The sequence below is a fragment of the Tamandua tetradactyla genome, chromosome 15 (assembly GCF_023851605.1).
Source record: "Tamandua tetradactyla isolate mTamTet1 chromosome 15, mTamTet1.pri, whole genome shotgun sequence".
Classification (NCBI taxonomy): domain Eukaryota; kingdom Metazoa; phylum Chordata; class Mammalia; order Pilosa; family Myrmecophagidae; genus Tamandua; species Tamandua tetradactyla.
Window position 1 is genome coordinate 33,919,586 of NC_135341.1, and position 26,336 is coordinate 33,945,921.

A 26,336-nucleotide genomic window follows, 5' to 3' on the forward strand; every position below is an offset into this window, starting at 1 on the left:
AAGATCTCATGCCCTATTCAAGATTCCATGTAATTATGGTGTTCAATTAAACTGACCATTCAAGTTAAATTAGATGATATGCTACCCAAAATATAAATTTTGCACCGAATAAACATCTCTCCCTTTGGTCTCGCTCAGAAGGTGAAGTTTGAAAATATGGACCATGTCGTCCTTTACCTTGTATTCTAATTTTCCTTAGTCCTGTCTAGATAAGCTTCATTCATGTCTCTAGAGACATCTGATCATTTTTTCATCTTTTTAAACAGTTGCTGAATAGAGTAATGCTGACTTTCATAGCTTCAGTGCTGTAACTCTTGAGTTTCAGGTGTCACATAAATTCCCAAAATTTCAGGGAATGACCAGGTTATATACAACTAAGCAGTTCAATATCTCAGAATTTAGAAATAACAGTTACAACTCCTGAATATATGTGACTGCTGTAAGAGCTTACAATCCAGGACCCTTTACAATAGGCCCCACCCTGATAACCCATGCTCTCAACTTCAGTTCTCCAAGTTCGTATATTATAATTAGTCCATATGGATGAGGCATGATAATATTTGTCTTTTGTTTCTCACATTTCATTCAACATACTCCTTAAGTTCATTCACCTAGTTGCATGTGTCACAACTTCATTTCTTCTTGCAGCTGCTCAGTAGTAGTAGTATGTAAACACTATAGTTGGCCTTCCATTCCCCAGTCATTGTACCCTGAGGCCACCTCCATTCACTGTGAATGATGAACACTGCAGCCATAACACCAGTGTGCAAATGTCCACTCGTGTCCCCATTCTCAGTTCCTCCAGGTCTATACCTAGCAGTGGGGTTGCAGGATCACTGCCCCCTAGCGGGGCTGCACCTCTCGGCTTCCCTACCCACAGGAAATAGGGGCATCTCGTCCCATGGGCTTGCTCTTAACCTCCAGGAGCTTCTCATCATCAGACTAGAATCTCAGCTGCAGTCTGCTGTGACCCCCACCCCCACCCCAAATCTGCCTTTTCCTCACCCCTCTGAGGTCATCCTCCTCCTACCTCACCTGCCACACTTGCAGCCACATCAATCATTGCTGTCCCCACCTCAGGCTCTTTGCTCTTGCAGGTCGCTCTGCTGGAACACTCTTCTTTCACATCTGTCCACAGCTTGTCCCCTCACTTAGTTCAAGTTTCTGCCCAAGACAAGCCTTTCTTGACCATCTTTTCTAAAATCATTCCATCTTCCCTTCACTCTTGTCCTTTTACCCTGCTTTATTTTTTCTTCCTGGCACTTTCCCTACCCGGTATCATATTTTCACCTTGCTGTGTATTTGTGCATGCTAACTAGAAGGTCTGCTCCGTGCCAGCAGGGGCCTCGCGTGTGTCCTGCTCGTGCCGGTGCCCCAGTGCCCATCAGCTGCCCATGGCCAGCACCGCACGGGTCCCCGTGGTGGAGACCAGGCCATGGCTGCCAGGCTGGACTCTTTCCGTGCTGAAACTGGAGGATCCCCAATCCAGTTTTTCAGCTAAGAAAATGAGCCCAGAGAGGGGAGGCACCCAGACCACAGCTGAGCCAGGCAACCTGCTTCCTAGAGCTCCATCCACACGGAAGCGCCTCCCTGGACTTGGCCTCAACTTGAATGGGGGCATTTCCCTCTAAGAGGTGAAGCTCTAAGAGGTCAGGATTTGGTTTAGGGAAAGGAGAAGGATCAACTCTTTCCTGTTCTCCCTGCTCTGCCCCAGAGCAGCGAGGGGTGGGGTGGGGGGCGGTGCTCAGCCTGGCCAGCGCGGGAGGGGTGAGGAAAGAGGACCATGTGGAAGGTGGAGAGTGTGTCCCCTCTAAAACCATCTCATTGAAGGAAATATTATAAAACTTTGTAGCATGTATGGATTTGCTTTTGCAAAAAGAGACCTGGGAAGGATAAGCCAGAGACTATTAAAATTGGCTTCCTAACGCGGGTGGTGGGAACAGAGTTAAAAGGACTAGGAGGATGACAGGCACTTTCTGACACGCTTTAAAAATATTATTTGGACTCTTTGGAACTATGTTAATTCTATACATTTTAAAAGAAATACATCAACAAAGATGAGAAAACCCTTAACAGTGAATTTAAGCAGAGACAAGTGAGCCTACCTCTATGTTGAGTGAATAATAGAAACACACTGACGAGAAATTAAAAAAAACCTATGTTCAAACTGTCACTTTGACCACTGACCCTCAGTCTGAAGACAAACAGGTCTACAAATAAATCTTGAGCTCTACTTAGAGAGCTGTTTTTCACAATGATATTAGTGTAGCAATTCTGAAACTCCTTTCTGTGTAGAACTGAACAAATGAGTAAATATATTGATATTGATGGACAGTTCTTATTGTCAGAGAATGGAATATAAGTGTGGAATTGGGGAAGGATGGAAGAACACTGAGGGGTTGGATTGGAATCGGAAAAATAGAGAGGTGTGTTTGTTTATATATATGTTCGAATTTCCCAGCTTTTTTTGCTCAAGGGTCTTAAAAGAAATGACACCCCAGTAGCAAGGAGCATACCTACTGCCTAGATCTTGGATTCTAAATACCATTTATTTATTTATTTATTTATTATTAATTAAAAAAAAATGTAAGAAACACAAACATTCCCAACACATACACTCAGCAATTCCCAATATCATCACATAGTTGCATATTCATCATCATGATCATTTCCCAGAACATTTGCATCAATTCAGTAAAAGAAATAAAAAGACAACAGAAAAATAAAACAAAAGCAGAAAAAAATTTTACATACCATACCCCTTACCCCTTCCTTTCATTGATCACTAGCATTTCAAACAATTTATTTTAACATTTGTTCTCCCTATTATTTATTTTTATTCCATATGTTCTACTCATCTGTTGACAAGGTAGATAAAAGGAGCATCAGACACAAGGTTTTCACAATCACACAGTCACATTGTGAAAGCTATATTATTATATGATCATCATCAAGAAACATGGCTACTGGAACACAGCTCTGCATTTGCAGGCAGTTCCCTCCAGCCTCTCCATTTCATCTTGGTTAACAAGGTGATTTCTACTTAAAGCGTAAGTATAACCTCCAGGATAACCTCTCGACTCTGTTTGGAATCTCTCAGCCATTGACACTGTCTCATTTCACTGTTCCCCGTTTTGGTCGAGAAGGTTTTCTCAATCCCTTGATGCTGGGTCTCAGCTCACTCTAGAGTTTTTCTCAATCCCTTGATGCTGAGTCTCAGCTCATTTCAGGATTTCTGTCCCACATTGCCAGGAAGATCCATACCCCTGGGAGTCGTGTCCCACGTAGACAGGGGGAGGGTGGTGAGTTTGCTTGCTGTGTTGGCTGGAGAGAGAGGCCACATCTGAGCAACAAAAGAGGTTCTCTTGGGGGTGACTCTTAGGCCTAATTTTAAGTAGGCTTGACCTATCCCCTGTGGGGTTAAGTTTCATATGAACAAACCCCAAGACTGGGGGCTCAGTCTATAGCTTTGGTTGCCCACACTGCTTGTGAGAATATCAAGAATTCAACTTGGGGAACTTGAGTTTTCCCCCGTTCTCACCATTCAACTTGCAAATACTTTTCCACTCACTGATCAAATCACTCTGGGAATCATCAGGGCATAGCTGGACAAACCAACAAAATCTCATGTCCTATACAAAGTTCCATGTATTTAAGGTGTTCAACCAACTATCTACAGAAGTTATATTAGGAGATGCACTAGTCAAAGTATAAATTTGTACCAAATAAACATTTTTTGCTTTAGCCTCACATATAAGTTGAAATTTAAAAATATTATTTACCATCTATTTTCAGCACACTTCAGTAATGGCATTCTTTTGTTCTTCCTCATGCAAAAACATTTTTAAAATTTGTACATCTAGTCACTATCATTATACACTCTAGGCATTCCTAGATTATACCATCTCAATCTTTATCATCTATCTTTCTTTGTGATTTCATTTATGCCCCGGCCCTCCTCCCTCTATCATTCTCACATGCAACTTCATTCAGTGTTTTAACATAATTGTATTGCAGTTAGGTAATATTGTGCTGTCCAATTCTGAGTTTTTATATTCAGTCCTTTTGCACAATCTGTATCCCTTCAGCTCCAATTACCCAATATCTCACCCTATTTCTATCTCCTGATGGTCTCTGTTACCAACGAAATATCTCAAGTTTATTCATTAATGTCAGTTCATATCAGTGAGACCATACAGTATTTGTCCTTTTGTTTCTGGTTAATCACACTCAGCATAAAGTCCTTAAGGTCCATTCATGTTGTTACACACTTCATAACTTTATTCTGTCTTACAGCTGTGTAATATTCCATCTTATGTAAATGCCACAGTTTGTTTAGCCAGCCATCTGTTGATGGACATATAGATGGATCCTGTTTTTTAATCCATTCTGCCTGACTATGTCTTTTGATTGGAGAGTTTAATGCATTAACACTCAGTGTTATTACTGCATGGGTAGTACTTTCTTCTACTATTTTGCCTTCTGGATTTTTTTTTTTTTACAGTTTTTTTTATTAATTAAAAAAGAAGAGAAACTAACACAACATTTAGAAATCATTCCATTCTACATATGCACTCAGTAATTCTTGATATCATCACATAGATGTATGATCATCATTTCTTAGTACATTTGCATCGATTTAGGAAAAGAACTAGCAAAACAGCAGAAAAAGATATAGAATGTTAATATAGAGAAGAAAATTAAAATAATAATAATAATAATAAAAATATATATATATACAAAAAAGGAAAAAGAAAAAAAAACAAAAACAAAAGATACAAACAAACAAAAAAAAACTATATTTCCGGTTCAGCTTCATTCAGTGTTTTAACATAGTTACATTACAATTAGGTATTATTGTGCTGTCCATTTTTGAGTTTTTGTATCTAGTCCTGTTGCACAGTCTGTATCCCCTCAGCTCCAATTACACATTATCTTACCCTATTTCTAACTCCTGCTGGTCTCTGTTACCAATGATATATTCCAAGTTGATTCTCGAATGTCGATTCACATCAGTGGGACCATACAGTATTTGTCCTTTAGTTTTTGGCTAGACTCACTCAGCATAGTGTTCTCTAGGTCCATCCATGTTATTACATGCTTCATAAGTTTATTCTGTCTTAAAGCTGCATAATATTCCATTGTATGTACATACCACAGTTTGTTTAGCCTCTCGTCTGTTGATGGACATTTTGGCTGTTTCCATCTCTTTGCAATTGTAAATAATGCTGCTATAAACATTGGTGTGCAAATATCCATCTGTGTCTTTGCCCTTAAGTCCTTTGAGTAGATACCTAGCAGTGGTATTGCTGGGTCGTAATCCATTCTGCCAGTCTATGTCTTTTGATTGGGGAATTCAGTCCATTAACTTTTAGTGTTATTACTGTTTGGATAATATTTTCCTCTACCATTTTGGCTTTTGTATTATATATATCATATCTGATTTTCCTTCTTTCTACACTCTTCTCCATACCTCTCTCTTCTGTCTTTTCATATCTGACTCTAGTGCTTCCTTTAGTATTTCTTGCAGAGCTGGTCTCTTGGTCACAAATTCTCTCAGTGACTTTTTGCCTATAAATGTTTTAATTTCTCCTTCATTTTTGAAGGACAATTTTGCTGGATATAGAAGTCTTGGTTGACAGTTTTTCTCTTTTAGTAATTTAAATATATCATCCCACTGTCTTCTAGCTTCCATGGTTTCTGCTGAGAAGTCTACACATAGTCTTATTGGGTTTCCCTTGTATGTGACAGATTGTTTTTCTCTTGCTGCTTTCAAGATCCTCTCTTTCTCTTTGACCTCTGACATTCTAACTAGTAAGTGTCTTGGAGAACGCCTATTTGGGTCTATTCTCTTTGGGGTGCGCTGCACTTCTTGGATCTGTAATTTTAGGTCTTTCATAAGAGTTGGGAAATTTTCAGTGATAATTTCTTCCATTAGTTTTTCTCCTCCTTTTCCCTTCTCTTCTCCTTCTGGGACACCCACAACATGTATATTTGTGTGCTTCATATTGTCATTCAGTTCCCTGATCCCCTGCTCAAGTTTTTCCATTCTTTTCCCTATAGTTTCTGTTTCTTTTTGGAATTCAGATGTTCCATCCTCCAGTTCACTAATTCTAGCTTCTGTCTTTTTAAATCTACCATTGTAGGTATCCATTGTTTTTTCCATCTTTTCTACTTTATCCTTCACTCCCATAAGTTCTGTGATTTGTTTTTTCAGATTTTCTATTTCTTCTTTTTGTTCAGCCCATGTCTTCTTCATGTCCTCCCTCAATTTATTGATTTGGTTTTTGAAGAGGTTTTCCATTTCTGTTTGTATATTCAGCATTAGTTGTCTCAGCTCCTGTATCTCATTTGAACTATTGGTTTGTTCCTTTGACTGGGCCATATCTTCAATTTTCCGAGCGTCATCCATTATTTTCTGCTGGTGTCTGGGCATTTGATCAGATTTCCCTGGATGTGGGACCCTGCTGGTTGAAAGGTTTTTCTGTGAAATCTCTGGGCTCTGTTTTTCTTTTCCTGCCCAGTACGTGGCGCTCGTGGCGCTCATCTGTCTGCGGGTCCCACCAGTAAAAGATGCTGTAGCTCCTTTAACTTGCCAATCCGAATCTCGCAGTCAGCCCGGGAAACCGCGTGGAGGGGGTGTCGCCGGCCACCGCGGCTTGGGGGAGTGCCGGTCCAAATTGCCCAGCTGGCCCGAGACGCCAAGCGTGGAGGGAGGGCCCCGCTATCCAATGTTCCCAGTCGGACCCGGAAGCCACGTGTGTGGAAGGGATCCCTGGTCGCCAGCCGCCCCGGCCCAGGGAAGCACGTGCCCCTGGGGTATCTCACCGCAGCGGATTCTCCCTGCCCGTTCAGCCATTCCAGAATGGGGTACGCTGTCCTTTTGGTCTCTGTCGTGGCTCCGGGAGCTGTTTCGTATTGTTTCTGTTTCTTTAGTTGCTGTTCTGGAGGAGGAACTAAGACCCGCGCGTCTTACTAAGCCGCCATCTTCTCCGGAAGTCCCTGCCTTCTGGATTTTATATGTCATATCTAATTTTCCTTCTTCTTACCTTTACTCATAGTCTTCCTTTCTACACTCTTCTCCACACCTCTCTCTTCTGTCTTCGTATCTGTCTCTAGTGCCCCCTTTAGTATTTCTTGCAGAGCTGGTCTCTTGGTCACAAGTTCTCTCAGTGATTTTTTGTCTGAAAATGTTTTAATTTCTCCCTCACTTCTGAAGGACAGTTTTGCTGGATATAGAATTCTTGGTTGGCAGTTTTTCTCTTTTAATAATTTAAATATATCAGCCCACTGTCTTCTTGCCTCCATGGTTTCTGCTGAGATATCTGCGCATAGTCTTATTGGGCTTCCCTTGTATGTGATGGATTGCTTTTCTCTTGCTGCTTTCAAGATCCTTTCTTTCTCTTTGACCTCTGACATTCTAATTATTAAATGTCTTGGAGTATGTCTATTTGGATCTATTCTCTTTGGGGTACGCTGCACTTCTTGGATCTGTAATTTTAAGTCTTTCATAAGAGTTGGGAAATTTTCAGTGATAATTTCCTCCATTAGTTTTTCTCCTCCTTTTCCCTTCTCTTCTCCTTCTGGGACACCCACAACACATATATTCATGCGCTTCATATTGTCTTTCAATTCCCTGAGTCCCTGCTCATATTTTTCCATTTTTTTCCCTATATTTTCTTTTTCTTGCCAGATATCAGATGTTCCATCCTCCAGTTCACTAATCCTATGTTCTGTCTCTTGAAATCTACCATCGTAGGTTTCCATTGTTTTTTTCATCTCTTCTACCTTGACTTTCATTCCCATAAGTTCTGTGAATGTTTTTTCAGACTTTCAATTTCTTCTTTTTGTTCATTCCTTGCCTTCTTTATGTCTGCCCTCAATTCATTGATTTGGTTTTTGATGAGGTTTTCCATGTCTGTTCGTATATATTCTGAATTAATTTTTCAGCTCCTGTATCTCATTTGAATTGTTGGTTTGTTCCTTTGACTGGGCCATATCTTCAATTTTCCTAGTGTGATCTGTTATTTTTTGCTGGTGTCTAGGCATTTAATTACCTTAAATAGTTTATTCTGGAGATTGCTTTCACTTCTTTTACCTAGGGTTTTCTTGCTGGATGAATTTGTTGTCTATCTATTCTTTGACATTCAGTTCAGCTTTATCTGGACCTCTAGCTTAAGTTTTGTTTAACAGAGGAGAATTTTTCAGTTCTTGTTTTCTTGTTTCTTGCCCTTCTTGCATGGTGCACCCCCCCCCCCCTTAGGAGGGTCTACTTAGATATTATAGACCCCAGCCAGATTTTCCCAGACCAGACTGGCCTCCTATCAGGAGGAAAGAGTCACCTGTGTCGGTTTTCCCTGAGGGTGAGACTCAGCAGGTTGAAAAACTTTCCTGTGAAGTCTCTGGACTCTGTTTTTCTTATCCTGCCCAGTATGTGGCGCTTGTCTGCCTGCAGGTCCCACCAGCATAAGCTGATGTGGTACCTTTAACTTTGGCAGACTCTCCCTGCTGGGGCGTGGTAGAGACAGAGGAGAGGTTGTAGGCTGGTTTTAATGGCTTCAAATTACCAAAGCCTGGGGTCTGCATTCCTTGATGGAGGGATTCCACCTGACTTGGGCTTCACCCCTCCCCTGGGGAAGGCACAGGCTCCAGACAAGCCCCCAAAAGAGCTCACTTCTGCCTATGCCTGGGGCAGTTGCAGCCTGAGAAGTCCTGCCGCTTTAATCCAAAGGCAGTCAAGCCTTTGTAGATACACAGCCACAAAAACCTCTGTTTCCTTCTTTTTTCTCCCCTTTTTCCATCAGCCCTGCCCCCTTGGCACTGGGGCAAAAATGAGCAACCTCCACTTTGACCAGGTTCACCTAAGCTGGGGGCCTATTTTTAGTAGTCAGAATTTGTTAATTAGTTCCACAATTGGCGTTTGATTGTGCTCAGTCCCTGCTGCTGGTAAAGTTCCTTTCCTTTCCCTCTGGGCAGCAGCCTGTGGGGAAGGGGCGCCGGCCACTGCAGCTTTGGGAACTCACGGTTCTGGGGGGGCTTGCAGCTGGTCCAGCTGGTCCAGACTGGGGTATGCTGTGTGTCCGTTCACTGACGTGGCCCTGGGAGCTGTTCTGTATTGTTTCTGGTTATTTAGTAGTTGTTCTGGAGGACGAACAAAAACGCGCACATTGTTAAGCCGCCATCTTGACCCAGAAAATCCAAAATACCATTTCTTGCTCCCAGGAATCAGGGCTCCGTAGAGAAATGGCTGATTTCAGGTTTGTTCAAGATGAACCTGGAATTATTGTTATGCCAGAAAGTAAAGAAGTACTAGAAAAATGACAGGAGCAAAAGCCAGATTGAAGGAGCTTCCACTGGCAAAAGCAGGGACAATTTGAAGATCGAAATAATTGAAACAGTAATGGATTATAATCCAATGAATAAAATAAGAGTCCATGAATCCATACTGAATCCATACATAAAAAGACAAGAACATTAATGAATAAATACAAAAGAAATGATGGAGTTAGATAACATCATTTGCAACCACCTTAGCAAAAATTGATTCAGGTAATTGCTTGCAGATAAAAAACTATCAATGGATGTTAAAGTTAGTGGGGTAAATTTTTTTTTTTTTATTAAATATACCAACATACAAACATAAACATTCTCACCATATGGTCATTCCATTCTACATATATAAACAGTAACTCACAATATCATCACATAGTTGTACATTCATCATGATCATTTCTTAGAACATTTGCATCAATTCAGAAAAAGAAAAAGAAAACAGAAAAAAAATTCACACATACCATACTCCTTACCCCTCTCTTTCATTGATCACTAGCATTTCACTCTACTAAATTTATTTTAACATTTGTTCCCATTATTTATTTATTTTTAATCCATATGTTTTACTTGTTGATAAGGTAGATAAAAGGAGCATCAGACAAGGTTTTCACAATCACACAATCACATTGCGAAAGCTATATCATTATACATTCATCTTCAAGAAATGTGGCTACTGGAGCACAGCTCTACATTTTCAAGCAGTTCCCTTCAGCTCTTCATTACACCTTAATTAAAAAGGTGATATCTCTATTATGTGTAAGAATAACCTCCAGGATAACCTCTCAATTCTATTTGAAATCTCTCAGCCATTGACACTTTATTTTTGTCTCATTTTTCTCTTCCCCCTTTTGGTCGAGAAGGTTTTCTCAATCCCTTGATGCCAAGTCCCAGCTCATTCTGGGATTTCTGTCCCATGTTGCCAAGAAGGTCTACACCCCTGGGAGTCATGTCCCATGTAGAGAGGAGGAGGGCAGTGAGTTTGCTTGTTGTCTTGGCTGAGAGAGAGAGGCCACATCTGAGCAACAAAAGAGGTTCTCTTGGGGGTGACAGGCTAATTTTAAGTAGGCTTGATCTATCCTTTGTGGGGTTAAGTTTCATATGAACAACCCCCAAGATTGGGGGCTCAGACTATTGCTTTGGTTATCCAGTGGGGGAAAATTTGATAAGGAATGGGACATGTGCACTCAAACTACTGCCTCACAGATTACTGAAAAATTACAAAGGGGAGAAATGGTAACTCTACAGTGGAGAAACCTCTTGGACACCACCTTAATTAAGTGATGAAAGTTAATTAACATCACCAAGAATGGGCCATGTCCCTCCTGATATAATGCACTGAGAAATCATCATCTTATGTAATATTCCTGTTCAAACTGCAGTACTTGAATTTAATCATGTGGAAACATCAGAGAAACCCCAAGTGAGAGACATTCTATAAATCAACTGGCCCGTACTCCCCAAAAGTGTCAAGACTGTTAAAGTTAGGAAATAAAAAAAAAAAAAAGGTTGAAGAACAGTTCCAGATTAAATGTGACTAAAGGCACCTGACAACCAAACGCACATGTATGATCCCGGGTCGGCCCTGACCTGCTCTGCAGCAGCTGCTCCTCTAGCTTGCGGACAGGGTTACCTGGAGTAGCCCCGGCATGCCAGCTGGTTGGAGAGCTCCCACACAGCTGTTTTTCACATCTGCAGAACTGGCAATCACCCCCTGTGCCCCCTGATATGTGCTCAGCTGGTTTCTAATGCTCAGATATAAGATACCCATGGATGTTTGGCACCAAGACGCGAGCAATGCCTGACTGTCCCTGCAGTGCCCAGCAGTGTCTACAACAGAAATCTAAGAGCTCACAGGAAGAAACTACAAATCACCCGGTGAGTCTCCAAGTGACAAACAGTTCCGAGGTGACAGTGAGGGTCCTCTTTGAAGGCTCAAATGACTAGAGGAGGTGGGTGGTTATGGCGATGGGACGCCCCCACCCTAACCCTGGGAAGTGCTCACTCTTTTGGAGTGAGGCCGGGGCTGCCGTGTGGTGAGTCACCGTGGGGAGACAAGAAGCCAGGGCCTGGCGCAGGTGTGGCAAAGACAAGCAAAGACCGGAGGGTGAGAGGTCACGATGTTTAATAAAACTGCCTGTGCATGGCTGAAGGTGAGCCTGCCTCTTGGATGCTTGGCCTGGGCCGGGTGGACAGCCCAGCTGGACATGGGGATCTCCCACCCCAGCCTGTGCTGCTCTAACTGCACTGCTACATCTGTACCTGGGTGATGATTCCAAGTGCCCTGTCACACCCACCACCACAGGAGGTGAGACTCTGGGGCCAGGGTCACAAGTGGGGTAACAGAGGTGGGAAGGAGAGGGTGTATCGCTATCTGACATAGGAAGGCCTGGCAAGATAGGGTGGTGGGGGCACCACGGGCAGGATGATTGAAGACAGTCGTCCAGCTCCCCAGCAAGGCCTCAAGGGGCAGCTCAGAGCTGAATCTCCAGCAAGAAGCGCAGGCAGCACTGGCTCTCATGGTAGATGAGGTACTCGCTCTGGGAGAAGCAGGAGTTGCTGAATTCAGGGCAAGGTACAGGCCGGCCCTGGGGCACTGCTACTTGCTGTCCATCTAGCTCCAGCTCCGTGTCCTGAGTTGGATCTGCAGGGCACAGCAGGGGCCATGAGTGACCTAAAAGTCACTGATCTTTAGTCTTACCAGGGACAGGCTGGCTGAGAAGGCCCTGGGTCAGTCCCGCCCCCTGTGCTCCCCACTTCTGCCTCAGGAGGATGCCTGCTCACTCCCACCTCACCTACCTCCAAGCATTTGCACAGCCTGGGCCTTCACTCCTCCTCCACTTCTCTGCTGGAAAACTCCCACTACTCATCCTTCAACATTCGGTCAATGACACCTCTCCTTTGAAGGCCTCCTTGATGCCCCTCAGCGAATGTTTGCTGAATGACTAAGTGAATGACTGCATTCTTGCAGTAAAGACTGTTTCTTTACTCTGTCCCTCCCCACAGTCCCTTCCTTATTCACCTACTCCTGAAAATACCCCTGAAACCCCTATCTCAATCCTACCCCTAGTTCCAGGTCTGTCCAGTTCCCCAGGACTCACCAGGCTCTGTGTGACCTCGGGCGATGACACTGTCAAATCCAGGGGGAGGCTGCCTCAAGCTGGGCTCATCAATAGTGATGTGGTGCTCTCGGCCCAGTGCTACCTCACTCAGGAACATGTAGCCAATCTGGTGGGCTCCGCAGGACATTCCAGTAACTGCGGTCACAGGGAGGCTCAATGGTGGACCACTCGGCCCTCCTGCCTGACTCCCTGGGCCCCTTGCTGCTGCGTTTTCTCCTCTGGCCTTGCTGCCCCAGCCCAGAAGAGTGCTTACTCTTCCTCCAGCCCTAAAACATTACTTTGCCCTGGCTGTGCCCCATCTCCCCTCTTTCTCCCTCACTCCTCAACTCCCTGCAGTCAGGCTTCTGCTCCCGTGGTGGCGCTCACCAAGGTCAGTAATGACTTCCCAGGGACCAACCTTTTCTTCCAGGGCTGTTCTGCTGCCTTCCCCACTGACATCCTATCCGGGCATCCTCTTGCTCTAACTCTTCTGACACCTCCAAGCCATCCTCTTAGGCTCTTCCTCCTCTACCCTCCCTGTAGACCCGGTGGCCTTGGGAAACTTCAGACATCCTAGACATTAAGTCCCACCCGCACTTGGATGAATCCCAGGATCTTGCTCTCTTGGATGGGTGGGTGGTGGTAGCCTCCAGTGATGGGGTCAGCCTGGGCTGAGGACCTGGTTTAGGAGAGTCACCTCTGTGAGGACACCCTCGGTCAGAAACCTGGGGCTCATCAGAGATACCTTCAACCCTTTCCCACATGCTGCCACTCCACCTCCCACCATCCGTCCCCCACATCCATCGCCCTAAGCTGAGCTCTGATCACACTGGCTGAGGTGAGAGCACAGCCTTCTAGTAGCCTCTGTTCTGGCCTTCTTCCACCGTCCCCTCCGCTGCAGCCACTGAGAGCCTGCTATGCACACATCCAACCAGGCGCCCCACTGCTCTCTGGATAAGGCTCCCTTTGACCCTCCCAGGCCCCAGGGCATCCCCTCCCTTCCAGGCATTTACTCTAAGCTATAGTATCAGGAAGTGCTCAGCAGTCTTGACCTGCTGCAGCCTCCTGGCCCTCGGGTCCGTCCTGAGCTATTCTACTGTGAAGGCTCCTCTCTAGTCCTCCCTAGTCTCTAGTCTGGTTGGCTCACTCATCCTCATTGCATCACCTCCTCCAGGAAGCCATTCCTGATCACCAGGTATCTCCTCTGAGTCCTTTCAAACTCCAGAAGCCCTCCTGAACATCTGGTCAGTGACTATTTAAGAGTTCCTTTCCTGGATGCCCCACTAGTTTTCAGTGGGCAAGGACTGGGCCAGTTCACTTTAGTGTCCCCACATCTGGCCCAGGACTGGCCCGGAGGACCACCTCACCGTAGCCGGCGGACTTGCTGTTCTCCGAGGCAAAGTAGATGCCCTTGCCGACGCGGCCACCAGAGTGTGGCATGATACGGAGCCCACTGGTGAGGATGGCGGCCACCACAGCCACGTTGGTGCCATGCCACAGCAGCCGCCGATTACCCAGCTTGGAGTGGGCCTGGAACCTGTCTCCCTGCCCGGAGGCACAGACAAAAGTGTCAGCCCATCCGGGGGCTCAGGCATCTCTGTGTGCTGCCCAGAGGGTGTGACCAAGGCCTAGGGCCCCCTGTGATCACTTGCCCACACTCACACACACATGCACTAGAGACTTAGGCCTGGCAGAAACCGGTCAGAGTTGCTAAACCGGCTGGCTAAGGGGCAGATAAGGCGAGATTATCTCCTGAGGGACAGGGTGGAGATGGGGGTGGGGCGGTTGGGGAGATGCTCCCTCACCTCCCCTTCTCGGTTCACTTTCCAAATCTGTTGAAGGCGTGGGCACCTGTAGTTGCTGCCGGTCTGTTCTAAGTAGGTCTGTATCACCTGTGCGGAGAGTGGCAGCCGGGCCCCAAGCGTGAGCGGCCTCTGAACTAACCCCTTCGATCCTCCCAGTCCCAAAGCGCTCCCCAGGCCCTACTGACACAGGGAGAGAAGGCTGAGGGCGAGGCCCTCCTCTGGGCACCGTGAGGGCAGATGGGCAGAAGACAGTGCCCACTGCTGGCCTGGCTTCTCCGTGGGGCCCACCCCACCTTGTACTCGGGTGCCCCCGAGTCCAGCAGCTGGAGCTGGCACTTGAGGAGCTGGTAGTCTCGGTCAAGTGGGTGGGGCACCTCCTCCACCTTTCTCTCCTCCTCGGGGGCTGCCTGCAGGGTCTGGGCCAGCTCGATGTCCGCCAGCACCTAAGATGACAGGCACAGGCAGCTTGTCTGTTCACCTGGCCCCCGGCCACCCTTATCTGCTCAGTCTGTCCTTCCCTTCCTCTGTCCTTCAGCCTGCCCGTGGCAGTCCATCCACCTGAGCCTTCTGGGCCATCAGCCCCTCATCTCTCTTGCCCAGCCTACGTGCCGGCCCTCACCAGCAGCATGTCTTTCTTGGCCCGCAGAAGCTCAGGGGAGGAGATCGGTGGGGGCCGGCTGCGGCCGAAGTTGTGGGGGATGACTGTGTAGAAGTGGGAGGACAGCTCCTCCAGGCTGCGGCTGTGTGTGGCAGGGGCTTTCAAGGCCTCCTCCAGGGCCTCCAGAGCCTGGAAGCCCCGTGCAATCTGCTGCTTGCTCAGCTTTCCCAGGGGCATCTTCTTCACATCTGGGGGAATGGGGGGGGGCGGGGGATTAGAGCCTCAGCCGAGGGGCCCAGCCAACCCAAGGGCCCTGCCCCCAGGCCCGGCCCCTCACCCAGGTTCATGATGGCCATGGCATCCTTGAACATGTCCTTGCTGAAGATGTTGGTGATGAGCTTCTGTGTGGCTGGGTCCAGGGAGCAGGGCAGCACCCGCTGAGCCACGGTCTTCACTGGGCCTCCGTCCACCTGGGCCAGAGGGCACATGTGGGCAGAAGCAGCCAGGCAGGATACCCACACCTGGGACTGGGTCTGGCATTAGGCAGACAGTGTCCAGACTAGGCCAGAGAGGGAGGACTATGCCTGAGGCTGCACAGCTGGGCTTTGGCAGAGTCCAATTAGCTTAATCTCTTTGTCTAGTTCCCTCCCTTGGACTAGGGCCATCCCTCACCACCACCCACCCACCCCCACACCTTCCCTGGCCACTTCACCTTCACTGTGGCTTCCTGGGCCTCGTCCTCTCCCTGCACCTCGATAAGTGTATATTTGCCGGGGTGGGCTACGAAGTGGTCCCGCTCAGCCCAGCTGTTCTTGGTCTTGTCCCGAAACTTCTTCTCAAAGTCTTTCTTTGCATCCTCCAGTGACACAAAGTGGCTGAGCTTTGACTGGCCCACCTCTCCCTGCAACCGACAGCCTTCAGGGCTGCACCCACCACAGTGGCGGCCTCTGTACTGGGCTGAGCACGCGTGGGCAGTTGGAGGTGGGGGTTGGAGATGGGGGTTGGTGGGTGGGGCGCAGGCAGCAGCCGTGGCCTTTGGGCCTGAGGATGCTGTGGAAAGAGGTGGGGGGGGCAGGTGGGCTCAGGGTGGGCGGTGCTTACCACGCGGCCCCAGCGGTTCCAGCAGGTGAAGTGGCCACCGTCTTCCAGCAGCTGGATGATGTAGAACTTGTTGTTGTTATTGCCAATGTTGGTTTGGTTCAGGGTGCAGTCGTAGTCCTCGTGCACCTGGGGCAGGGGGTGCGGTGGTGGGCAGGCGGGCTGGGACAGCCCTAGGGCAGGGCGGGGTACCTGGCTGTACCCTGAGGGGTCTAACCAGGCCAGGAGTCAGACTGCACTGGGGTGTCAGAGAAGACTTAGAACACAGCCTGAGGGGACGTGGTTACACTCTGGCATGGGTGGGGTGGGGGTGGGGTAGAGTGAGAAGACATGGCTCTGTCCTGGGGGGTGGGAAACTGTGGGGACATGGTTCTATCCTGGGGTTCTGACAGGGTCACAACACTGTCCTGGTGGGAGGAATCAGAGGGGGACAGGGCCCTACTCTGTGGGGCTGGTGTGAGGGGACATGGGTGAACCCAGGGAGAATGAGGAAGGCAGAGGTCCGAGAAGCTCAGGGGCCCGCAGGGCAGACATGATCCATGAGGATCCGATGGGATACAGCCTTTACTTTGGGGGTCTTGGGAAAGCAAGGCCTTGCTCTGGAGCTTACTTAGGTATCTTGAGCTATTTGTGGCTCGAGCTGAGCCCCAAGGGGGAGGGGAGCACGTCTGGGTGTGTTTGTACTTGTGAGAGGACAGGCTCTGGGCTCTTCTGCTAGGCCTAATGGGGGCTGCAGGCTCACCTGGGTGCCAGGGCTGTGGCTGAGAGGGCATGCGGGGTCCACACGGATTACGCGCTTCTCGGCAGGTGCGGACTTGAGGGCCTCGGCGGTGGAGTGGAAGCTGTCTTCCTCCTCTGCCCCCAGCCGCCCCTTCTTCTTCTGGGGGCCCGCACTCTGCACTGGAGTCCTGCGCTTTGGAGCCATGGCAGTCCTGGGGCACAGAGAGGGCTCTCAGGCCTCTCCACCCCACCTGGCCGCACAGCACCAACTTGCCCCACCCTGGGCCCCAACAGTGGCCTCCCACTGCCTCCCATGCCCCCATTCCCAGCCCCGGACACCCCAGCCACCCGCCCTCCCCATCACAAGTGCAAGGTCAAGAGCCTTCCCAGTCTGTTCAATTAGGTCAAGGAGGGGTCTGGCTTCTTACTTTCTCCAGCGAGTCCTGAGGGGGTAGGGAAAGTGAAAGGAGACTCTCCCCCTTCCTTTGTCTGGAATCCTCCTGCCTCCTTTCCGTAGCACTTTCTGGGAACTGCCTGTTCCTCCTGTTCTCCCAGCTAGGTCTGACCTGGCCTGGGTGCTGGGCTGAGCCACCAGAGATGGGGGGAGAAGGGTGCCGGGAGGGGCAGCAGCTCCCAGGAAGCCGGAACTGTCCCCCCAGCACTTGAGAGGCAGCAGTGGAGAAGCCCTTCCCAACTGGCCCAAGAGTCTCCGGGTGCTGCCCAGGGTGTCAGACCAGTGGCCTTGATTCCCTGAAGGCAGAGGCCGGCTCCACCCAGCCCTGCCTGGCCCTGAAGAGTGTTGTAAGCAGGGCCACAGGGCACTCACCTAAGAGGAGCAGGGACCTGGGAGGCGCTGCCTCTAGGCCTGGTAGAAGCGCTGCGAGTGCCTCCAGCGGCAGTACCAGGTCCAGGGCTCCCTCTAGCTTTTCTCTGTGAGCCTTAGGCATGACTCAGGGAGGGAATTTCCAGCAATAGCTAGAGGCGGGTAAGAGCTGGGCGTGGTGAGATAGGATTCCAGCTCTCTGGCCACCAGTCTGAGTCAGAGAGGCCTTGGCCTGCCCCATGGATAGGTGGACACTTGATCGGGACACAGCAAAAGCCCCGAGTACTGGTGTGCCCTTAGCGCTGCTCGTCTGGTTGGGGCCTGGTGGCACGTCCCTGCGGGTTACCCAGTAACCTTGGGCCGGGGTGCGGGCACCGCCTCCCTCTCCCGGGGGCTGCCTGAATCTCTCCATTCCACTGCTGGTTTGGTTCAACCCCGTGACCCCGTCCCAGACGCGAGGAGTCACTTACAGAAGGCAGAACCCACCTCTCGGTCTCCCCCTAGCGGCCAAAGGTCGCAAACACAGAGCGGGTTTTCCTCGTTCGACCCCGCCTTAGACCCCAGGCCGCAGCAGCGCGCACGCGTCTCAGCCTCTGTCCGGAAGCACCTGGGAGAGGCTAGCTTCCCATTTGAGCCTGGCGCGGGAGCCTATAGGTGCCCTAGGAGGGTAGTCACAGGCGTCTGTCCTATGGGCGCTTGGGGGCGTGACAGAGCCTGCTGAAGGACCCAATGGAAGTCTGGGAGGCGGGGCCCGCCGGCGGGTGGGCGCCTATCAGGGCTCGGAGTCTTTCCCGACCTCGGGGGTTTAGTCGCCACGTGAGTTCGTAGCAGCTGCGGCAAAAAGACATCGTGACCCTCACTCATGTCGGCGATAGCGGCTGCTAGGAAGCGAGGAAAGCCGGCCTTGGGGGCCGGAGCCGGTGCAGGGGCGGGCAAGCGGCGGCGGAAGGTAAGCGTGGCGCTTCTGCGGGTGGGGGTCAGTTTCGCTGCCGGGACGCGGTCTCTCCATCCCCGGGAACCCGGCCTTCCCCCGGTACTCCTGCTGGCAGCCCAGCTCTGCTCGCGGGTCTCTCCGTGGGTCAAAGTCTGGTTTAAGACCTTGCTGTTGAGCCGAGGGTTACTTCTCAGGGCGCTCCAAGGACTGGAAGGTGCCCTTGGTCAGTGCCTGACTGATCGGAACTCTTGATAAAAAAAAGAATCATGTAATTCCCAGATCGACTCTTCTGGGGACAGGAACAAGGCCAAGAGTCGCGACAAGATGAACGAAGAGATCTCCAGCGACTCTGAGAGCGAGAGGTGAGCTTCTCTTTCACCTCGTGGAAGGGAAAACTTAGACTCACGGTATATGGATATACTCAGTAGGTAGGATCCCAAACCCAGGTTTCTGGCCCTTGACTCTCAGCTCTTTCCTTCCATTTTTGGTCCTGAGGAGTCTCTTCTCCTGGCTCTGTGGGGCCTCTGTGGGCACGTGAAGGGGGTGGGGTGCTTAAAAGGCTTTCAGATGGGAAGGACATCAGTCACACTGGGCTCTGCGGAATGGAGGCTCTCATATCCAATCCTGGTGCCTTCCTTTTGAATTGGGTTCCGAAATTCTCCTAAAATTGGGTATGTATTTGCCCAACCTGCTTACAGAAAGACTGGAGATTTCTTAATTGTCAGCTTCTGTGTGGGGATGTGTGCCTGTCCCAGAGTAAATCAACATTTTTTTGTGTGTCTATGTGCAGTTCTATGAGTTTTGACAAATGCAGATACCACCACAATAAAGATATAGGATAGTCCCATCACTACCCTTCACCCCCAATTTCTCTGTGCTCTTTTGTAGTAAGCTCCTCTGCACCCCCAGCTCATCATAACCACTGTCCCTAGAATTTCATCCTTTCCTGAATGTCATATGAATGGAATCACACGTGGCATACTTCCCTTGCATTTCTTTATGACTCTGTCTCTGATGTGTGAATGCCAAGCGATAGGTTGATTAGTGTGATTAAGCTGAATAAAAGTTCCAGCCTTGGCTGTGTAAGGGAAGGATAACACCAGTCCTGTTGGTTGAAGGCTTGCTAGGCATTGGGCCCCAAACGGTCTTGAGGGCATGGTGTGACCTTGGCTTCCCTGAGAATTTTCAAGACCCCTTCTGGGAGATCATGGGCAAGGTCATGAGAGTTCTGGGAAACACAATTGAGGTACCTGACAAGGACTGGATATCTGCACGCATGTGATCAGGGGGAGCAGGTTGCCTTGGGTTTTCTATTTCTGGGATCCCATGAGCTACCACCAGCTGCCAAGAGAAGGTCAAAGCTGGGCCATCTTGGAATGAAGCTAGTCTAGGATGTGGGGCATGGAGGGGAAAGCAGGAACTTCACCAGCACGAGGTCAAGCCAAGGTAGTTAATATTCTCTTCGTACCCTGTCCTGGGGGTAAAAGATGGTGCTGTGGCAGCAGGGATGGAGGTGGTGACAGCCCTAAACATATCTGCCTCTTGGGTCCCTTGATGGGATCTGGACTGGCTGTTCTTCATGTCTGGAACTGGTTGTCATCCTGAAATCGGCCTTTTTAGCAGATTTTACCTTCTGTTTCATGTATCCTCTGCCTTCCTTGTTTCTGCTTTACCTTGTCTGGTGAGCCCGTTGTCCATCCTTCTTCAAAGAGTGGGAAAGGACCAATCTTGTGACATCTTGCGTATCTGACGGTATCTTTACCCATCATGATGATTTAACTGGGCAGAGCATTCCAGCGGTTAGCATTTTCCTTCAGAGCTTCGTGTGTGATTCCTATGTTCTCGTGTTCTCTGTGTTGTTGTTGAGCATCTGAGGCCATTTTGATTCCTTACCCGTTGCTTTATAATCTCATTTTTCTTTGGAAGCCTGAAGAATCTTCTCTTTCCCCTCAGTTGTGAGATTTCACTGTGTTCTTTTTTGGTGTTGGTTCTGTTCTCACCTTTATGCTGGCCATTTGGTGGGTCCTTTCATTTTGGTAACTCATGTCCTCCTGTTTTTCTGCACGTGCCAACATTGGCAAGTAGGACTTTCAGAAATGGTGGGGGTGAGGGATGAAGAGGTACAGTCTGAGTGGCCAAAGGAGCAAGGTGAGCCCCCTGACACATAGCACCCTCCTGCCCACAGCCTGGCTCCCAGGAAGACTGAGGAAGAGGAGGAGGAGGAGCTGGAGGAGACTGCACAGGAGAAGAAGCTGCGCTTGGCCAAGCTGTACCTTGAGCAGCTGAGGCAGCAAGGTGAGCCCTTGGGTAGGACAGGTGAGGGTCTGCAGCTCCAGCCACCTGATGCAGGTACCCAGTGGTGTTAGGCTTGGAGGTACTGGCTGCCCTGTGGAGTGGGGGTGGGGGTTAGGCCAGGAGCTCTGGTGGACCTCTTGCGGTGGACCAATCTTTAGGGGATGGGCTCAGACAGATCTGATAAGCACAGGCAGGGGATGGACAGGAGGAGGCCTCCAGCCTTCCCTCCCCTCTGTCAGAGGTGCCTAAGCTTCCCGTAAGAACACAGCCCGAGAATCTGGGACTCAGCATTGGGGGATGGCAGAGTGGGAATGGAGGGTGTATAGTGGGATCTCAGCCTCAGTTTACATGGTCTGGCCTGTCCCGGACAGAGGAGGAGAAGGCTGAGGCCCGTGCATTTGAGGAGGACCAGGTGGCAGGGCGCCTGAAGGAAGATGTGGTGAGTGTGGAGAGAGAGTTTGGGAGGACAGGGGTGGGGGCTGGTCCTGCTCTCAGGATTCACCCCTCTCCCTTCCATGCAGCTCGAGCAGAGAGGCAGGCTGCAGAAGGCTGTGGCAAAGGAGGTAAGTGGGCAGGGCACTTTGGTGTAAGGCTGAAGGGGATGGGGTAGGGTGCTCTTCCTGGACAGGTGGGCTGAGAACCCCATGGGGGCTCAGGCTGTGGAGTTTTTTGCTCTGGCATATGGTGGTTACTCGGGCAGGCAGCTTCTGGTAAGGGTTTGGTCCTCACAGCCTCAGTTCCAGTTTTTTTTCCGGTGGGAGTGGGTGGGAAAGGTGGCCTTCATGTCAGTGACCTGGTCCCTGCCTACCCAGATCCAGGCCCCTGCCCCAGCCGATGTGCAGGTCTTGCGGGGCCACCAGCTCTCCATCACCTGCTTGGTCATCACCCCTGATGACTTGGCCATCTTTTCCGCCGCCAAGGACTGCACCATCATTAAGTGTGAGTGCCTACCTGGGTGGGGGTTTAGCCGCTAGGGGTCATCCAGGAGGGCTGCTCTGGGAGAAGGGAGTAGGCAGGGTAAACAACCTCAGTTGGGGAAGATTTGCTCCCAAAGGAGGGGCTTTCTGGGTGATAGTGGAAGCTTCTGCCCAGCACTGTTGACCACGAGCTCCCTTCCTCTAGAGAGGATTGAGCAGAGGTAGGAAGCTGCTTTAATGGGAATTGACTCCACAGGTGGGCAGTGACTGCAGGACATTTGAGGCTCTGCACAGTCCTGGGATTGAGTTCCTGGACGTCCCGGGTCCCCCTCTCTGACAGCTGAGCACTCTTTATCTACCTGTGATTTTCGCAGCAAGGACTCGCACTATCAGTCTGCAAAACACTTTCATGTCCCTTCTCTTCCCTTGGGCCTCACAGTTGGGATGTCTCCGTTTCACAGATGAGGGAGTTGAGGCCACTTGTCCAGGAACTCACAGTGGCTGGGCCAGGTCTTCTGACCTGTCCAGGACTTGTTCCATGGCCCCCTGATGCACTTTGAGGGGGGGTTGCCAGCCAGTCGGATTCCCCCATCTCCCTTCTTCTGGCGGCAGGGAGCGTCGAGAGCCGACGGAAGCTGCATGTGATCCCGCGAGCCAAGAAGGGTGCTGAGGGGCAGCCGCCCGGCCACAGCAGCCACGTCCTGTGCATGGCCGTCTCCTCTGACGGGAAGTACCTCGTAAGGAAGGGTCAGCCCCGGGACAGGCGGGAGGTCTGGGCGCCACAGCGGGTGCCTGCGGCCACTGTCCTCCTCCCCACAGGCCTCGGGTGACCGCAGCAAGCTCATCCTCATTTGGGAGGCGGCGAGCTGCCGGCACCTGTGCACCTTCACGGGACACCGGGACGCTGTTTCGGTGAGGAGCTGGGTCTCCCCTGGCAGGTGTTTTGCGAGCACCTCCTGGGTGTGCCGCCCCTGGCGCGGGCCCTGGGGAATGGGCTGCACGGGGCGGACAGTCTCATGTAGTAAGAGGAGAGGGACAGGGGAGGAGACAGGGAAGAGCTGGGGTGGCCGAGTTGTGCTTGCTCAGGGGTCGGGGTGGTGGCCTGAGGGGTCTAAGCTGGAGAGGGGGCTGCTTGCCCCAGGTCCGGACAGGGCCTCACAGGGGGTGCCCCACAGCTCTCTGGGGGAAGCCGGCTCCTTAAACCACGTGACTTGCTTTATTGGAGTCGTCCCCAGGCCTGACCTCTTTTTCCCCTGCCCTAGTCCAGGTTCCCTTTTGCTCTCTGTTCACGTTTCCTTAGGGGCTGGCGTTCCGCAGAGGCACCCACCAGCTCTACAGCACATCCTATGACCGCTCTGTGAAGGTGTGGAATGTGGCAGAGAACTCCTATGTGGAGACGCTGTGAGTGTGTGCGTGGAGAAGGGGTGTTGGTTTACATGCGTGCTCACGCGTGGCCCCCCATCCTACCTCTCCGTGTCCACCCACCCCCCACCCCCCAGTTTCGGGCACCAGGATGCCGTGGCTGCCCTGGATGCGCTGAGCCGGGAGTGCTGCGTGACAGCCGGAGGCCGCGATGGCACCGTGCGTGTGTGGAAGATTCCCGAGGAGTCCCAGCTCGTCTTCTACGGCCACCAGTGAGGCGGCGTGCCATGCGGGTGAGGGCTGTGAGGCTGGGCTGGGGTGGGGCACACCCCTCACGGCCCCTTTCTCCAGGGGCTCCATTGACTGCATCCAGCTCATCAACGAGGAGCACATGGTGTCGGGCGCGGACGACGGGTAAGAGCTCCTGCTCCTGAGCTAACATAACCCCTTTCCACAGTGAGGACACAGGCTCAGAGGGCTTGGGTGACCTTGTCCTCAGCCCACAGCTAGTGCGCACGTGACCCCCCCACCCCATGCGCGGACCCCTGCCTGCTCCCAGCCTCGCCCATGGACTGTACTTCCTGCCCACAGCTCCGTGGCCCTATGGGGCCTCTCCAAGAAGCGTCCACTTTCCGTGCAGCGTGAGGCTCACGGGCTGCGGGGGGAGCCAGGCCTAGAGCAGCCCTACTGGGTGTCGTCAGTGGCAGCCCTGCTCAACACAGATCTCGTGGCTACAGGTGGGCACCGGGCGTGGCCGGGCGGAGGGGTCGCAGCGGGTGCGGGTGGTGCCCACGGTCTCCCTGTCCCCCTTAGGCTCCCACAGCTCCTGCGTGCGCCTCTGGCAGTGCGGGGAGGGCTTCCGGACACTGGACCTTCTCTGTGACATCCCCCTGGTGAGTGGGGCTTCAGTGCTCAGCCTGTCCCTGTCACACTCCCACAGCCTCGGGCTCACGGCCACTGGGATGAGCTCTTTAAAGTCCCTTTTGCCAGGAGGGAGTCTCTCAGGGCAGGGCCAGCTGTGAATTCTGTTTATAACCCCAGCTCTAGTACAGGGCATGGCAGGAACCCTCCTTCCCATGTCCTGCCTTCCTCCTCCCTCCTCCCTGTCCTTTGTCCTGAGGCTCAAGGCATGGACAAAGGCACAGAGGGCCTGGTGCTGAGGTTGCTCCTGCAGCTTGGCGCCAGATGGAGTGCCAGGCTAGGGCACGTGGCAGTCATCACTGGGGTGGCCTGGGGGAGAGCCCAGGACCAGTTGGTGGACATCTGCTGAGAGTGCAGGATTTCGGTCAGTGGTGATGGTCATGGGGTCTCTAAGGAGACCACAGGAGCCAGGCTCTAGGCCACGTCCTCGACACACCTGACATACACTTTCGCCTTAATCCTCACTGACTTCCTTCATGGGTGGTGCCCTTCTTACCCCCGACTCGCAGATGGCCCCAAGGGTTTGTAAAGCACTGGCCCAGGTAACCAGGTGACGAGGCAGAGCAGGGGTTTACCTGTGCCTGGTAAGGCCCAGCTCCTGACTGTGATGCAGGGGGCGGTCCTGGGGACTCTGTTATCACCTCTTTCCCCTTTGTCCCTCCCTTTCAGGTGGGCTTTATCAACAGTCTCAAGTTCTCCAGTGCTGGGGATTTCCTGGTGGCCGGGGTGGGGCAGGAACACAGGTACGTGGTGCTCCTAGAGGAGTGAGGGTGGGAGGCAAGGTGGGAGTGGGGGTGGGAACCAGGTGGGGAGGGGGCAGGGCTGGGCCTCAGTTGCTCCTCTTACCCCCCTGCAGGCTTGGCCGGTGGTGGCGGATCAAAGAGGCACGGAACTCTGTTTGCATCATCCCACTCCGCAGGGCCCCTGCACCTCCGGCTGCTGGCTCCTGACACTCTCACTCCTTATTTAAATGCTTCCTTGGCTGTGTCCCACCCTTTTTGTATTAAAAGTCTCTCTTTTTGGGCCCTGTCTCCTACAACTTCTTGGGAGGAGCAGGGGCTGTGGGTTGGGGAGGGACAGCATTCTATTAGCCTCTCGCCTCTGCCCCTTTGCTGGCCCAAGGGCTTTTTTATCTTTTTCCAGGCTCTTGATGGAGACTTCAGCTGACTTCTGGTCCCTGGTCCCTGGTCCCTGGTCCCTGGTCCCTGGGTATTTTTTATGATCTCCTCAGGCCAGCCCCCCACCCACCTCCATGGGCTGGTAGAAGTCAGAAGCTGCTGATCCCTCAACCAAGAAGTTGTGGGTATCTAATTCTATGCAAGGGTGGCTCTGGGGTCTGAGAACTGAAGATGGCCAGGTGTGCAAGAGCAGACCTCCAGTGACACACTGCCCCTGAGGTGGGTCTGGAGTGGGGGGTAGAACCTGCACTGGTGGGCCTTTGCCTGGTATCAGAGCTGGGGAGAGCTTTGCCCTTGGTCCAAAGGACAGATCACGTTTCATTGTCCATAATAGCGTGACCCTGCCTGGCACATGTGGCAAACAAATGTTCACTCTTTCTGAGTCCACCTCCTGGATGGCAAAGCCAGTGAGGTGGAGAGGCAGACTGGAGGACTGAAGTGCAGTGAAGTCCCTTCCTCTCAGTGGGGAAATGAGAAGAGGTTGTTAGGGTTCTGTCCCAGCATTCCCTGTCTTTTGGGGTGGGGTGCGGGAGCGGGTGGTGGCTGTGCAGTCCCCTTGGGGAAGGAAGCCACAGCTCCCTTGCTCATGAGGCCACCCCGTCAGACTGATCTGCTCCTGTCATCATTCTCTTGGGGCCAGAGGGGTCAGGTTCAGACTGAGCACCCGGAAATCCTGAAATGGGTCAGTAGGTGTTAGAATTCACTCCCAATGACTTACTTCAAATACGGCCCAGCCACGTTGTTTTATATAGATCTCTAGAGATTATTCATTGAGCTTGATGATGGCGTAAAAATAATCCCTGGGTAACATCGAAAGCAACACTGAAATACCTGTTTGTACATTCTCAACAAGAATTAAAGTCCAAAAATGAACACCTTTGGAATGGAAACGGAATATTCTCTCACGGCTTCTGTTCTGCTCTGGTCAGCGGGACTTTCTCACTATATCTGGGTTCTTGGGCAGCAGCAGCTACGTCAGCAGGCCCAATTCCTTCAGCCTCTTCTAAACCTTTCCCTTCTCCTGCCTTGTCCAAAATCTGATTGCTCCATGAGGACATGTCTCCCACTAGCTCTCTGTTGGGTGTTCTCCATTTCTCCGTTAGCTCTTGCTGTGAAACAAACCACCCTAAAATACCGTGGCTTAACACAATTATTGCTGGTGGGACTCTAGGTCAACTGAGTGTTTCTGGTGGTCTCAGCTGAGGTCAGTCCTGCTTTTGCAGTCTGCTCTGGGGTGGAATGAGGAGTGCTTTT

At 51.0% G+C, this 26,336-nt stretch overlaps 2 protein-coding genes across 7 annotated transcripts; one reads left to right on the plus strand and one right to left on the minus strand.

The window, feature by feature from the left end:
• Window positions 1–11,438: 11,438 nt before the first annotated feature.
• Window positions 11,439–18,102, minus strand: PARP3 (poly(ADP-ribose) polymerase family member 3). Of its 5 annotated transcripts, none has more exons than XM_077129116.1 (11): window positions 17,946–18,100; window positions 16,675–16,864; window positions 15,936–16,061; window positions 15,547–15,735; window positions 15,172–15,304; window positions 14,856–15,082; window positions 14,530–14,679; window positions 14,237–14,323; window positions 13,799–13,976; window positions 12,432–12,587; window positions 11,439–11,974 (listed from the first exon to the last, which is right to left on the minus strand). In XM_077129116.1, the coding sequence occupies exons 2-11, from the start codon at window positions 16,855–16,857 to the stop codon at window positions 11,805–11,807; spliced, it is 1,599 nt and encodes a 532-aa protein (XP_076985231.1). In that variant the 5' UTR covers window positions 16,858–16,864; window positions 17,946–18,100; the 3' UTR covers window positions 11,439–11,804. The 5 variants fall into 5 exon arrangements, 4 of the variants coding, with proteins under 4 accessions (XP_076985231.1, XP_076985229.1, XP_076985232.1 ...); XM_077129114.1 differs by having other exon boundaries at window positions 17,962–18,099; XM_077129117.1 differs by lacking the exon at window positions 17,946–18,100 and adding an exon at window positions 17,479–17,935.
• RRP9 (ribosomal RNA processing 9, U3 small nucleolar RNA binding protein) lies at window positions 17,711–25,093 on the plus strand. 2 transcript variants are annotated; one of them, XM_077129119.1, is made up of 15 exons: window positions 17,977–18,424; window positions 18,689–18,771; window positions 20,595–20,704; window positions 21,076–21,143; window positions 21,226–21,267; window positions 21,517–21,643; window positions 22,234–22,358; window positions 22,441–22,533; window positions 22,922–23,022; window positions 23,121–23,255; window positions 23,335–23,397; window positions 23,575–23,720; window positions 23,797–23,876; window positions 24,574–24,647; window positions 24,761–24,946. In XM_077129119.1, the coding sequence occupies exons 1-15, from the start codon at window positions 18,338–18,340 to the stop codon at window positions 24,852–24,854; spliced, it is 1,428 nt and encodes a 475-aa protein (XP_076985234.1). In that variant the 5' UTR covers window positions 17,977–18,337; the 3' UTR covers window positions 24,855–24,946. The 2 variants fall into 2 exon arrangements, with proteins under 2 accessions (XP_076985233.1, XP_076985234.1); XM_077129118.1 differs by lacking the exon at window positions 23,797–23,876 and having other exon boundaries at window positions 17,711–18,424; window positions 24,591–24,647; window positions 24,761–25,093.
• Window positions 25,094–26,336: the final 1,243 nt, after the last annotated feature.

What these genes read in the sequence shown, in the direction of transcription:
- RRP9 (XM_077129118.1), top strand. Translation starts at nt 18,338, where the DNA reads ATGTCGGCGATAGCGGCTGCTAGGAAGCGAGGAAAGCCGGCCTTGGGG. An exon ending in GGCGCCTGAAGGAAGATGTG is followed by an intron (nt 21,144 to 21,225) that starts GTGAGTGTGGAG and finishes CCTTCCATGCAG; the next exon opens with CTCGAGCAGAGAGGCAGGCT. An exon ending in CCTCTGACGGGAAGTACCTC is followed by an intron (nt 22,359 to 22,440) that starts GTAAGGAAGGGT and finishes TCCTCCCCACAG; the next exon opens with GCCTCGGGTGACCGCAGCAA.
- PARP3 (XM_077129116.1), bottom strand. Translation starts at nt 16,857, where the DNA reads ATGGCTCCAAAGCGCAGGACTCCAGTGCAGAGTGCGGGCCCCCAGAAG. An exon ending in CCCAGGAAGCCACAGTGAAG is followed by an intron (nt 15,305 to 15,546) that starts GTGAAGTGGCCA and finishes CCTCTGGCCCAG; the next exon opens with GTGGACGGAGGCCCAGTGAA. An exon ending in CCAAGAAAGACATGCTGCTG is followed by an intron (nt 14,680 to 14,855) that starts GTGAGGGCCGGC and finishes CTGTCATCTTAG; the next exon opens with GTGCTGGCGGACATCGAGCT.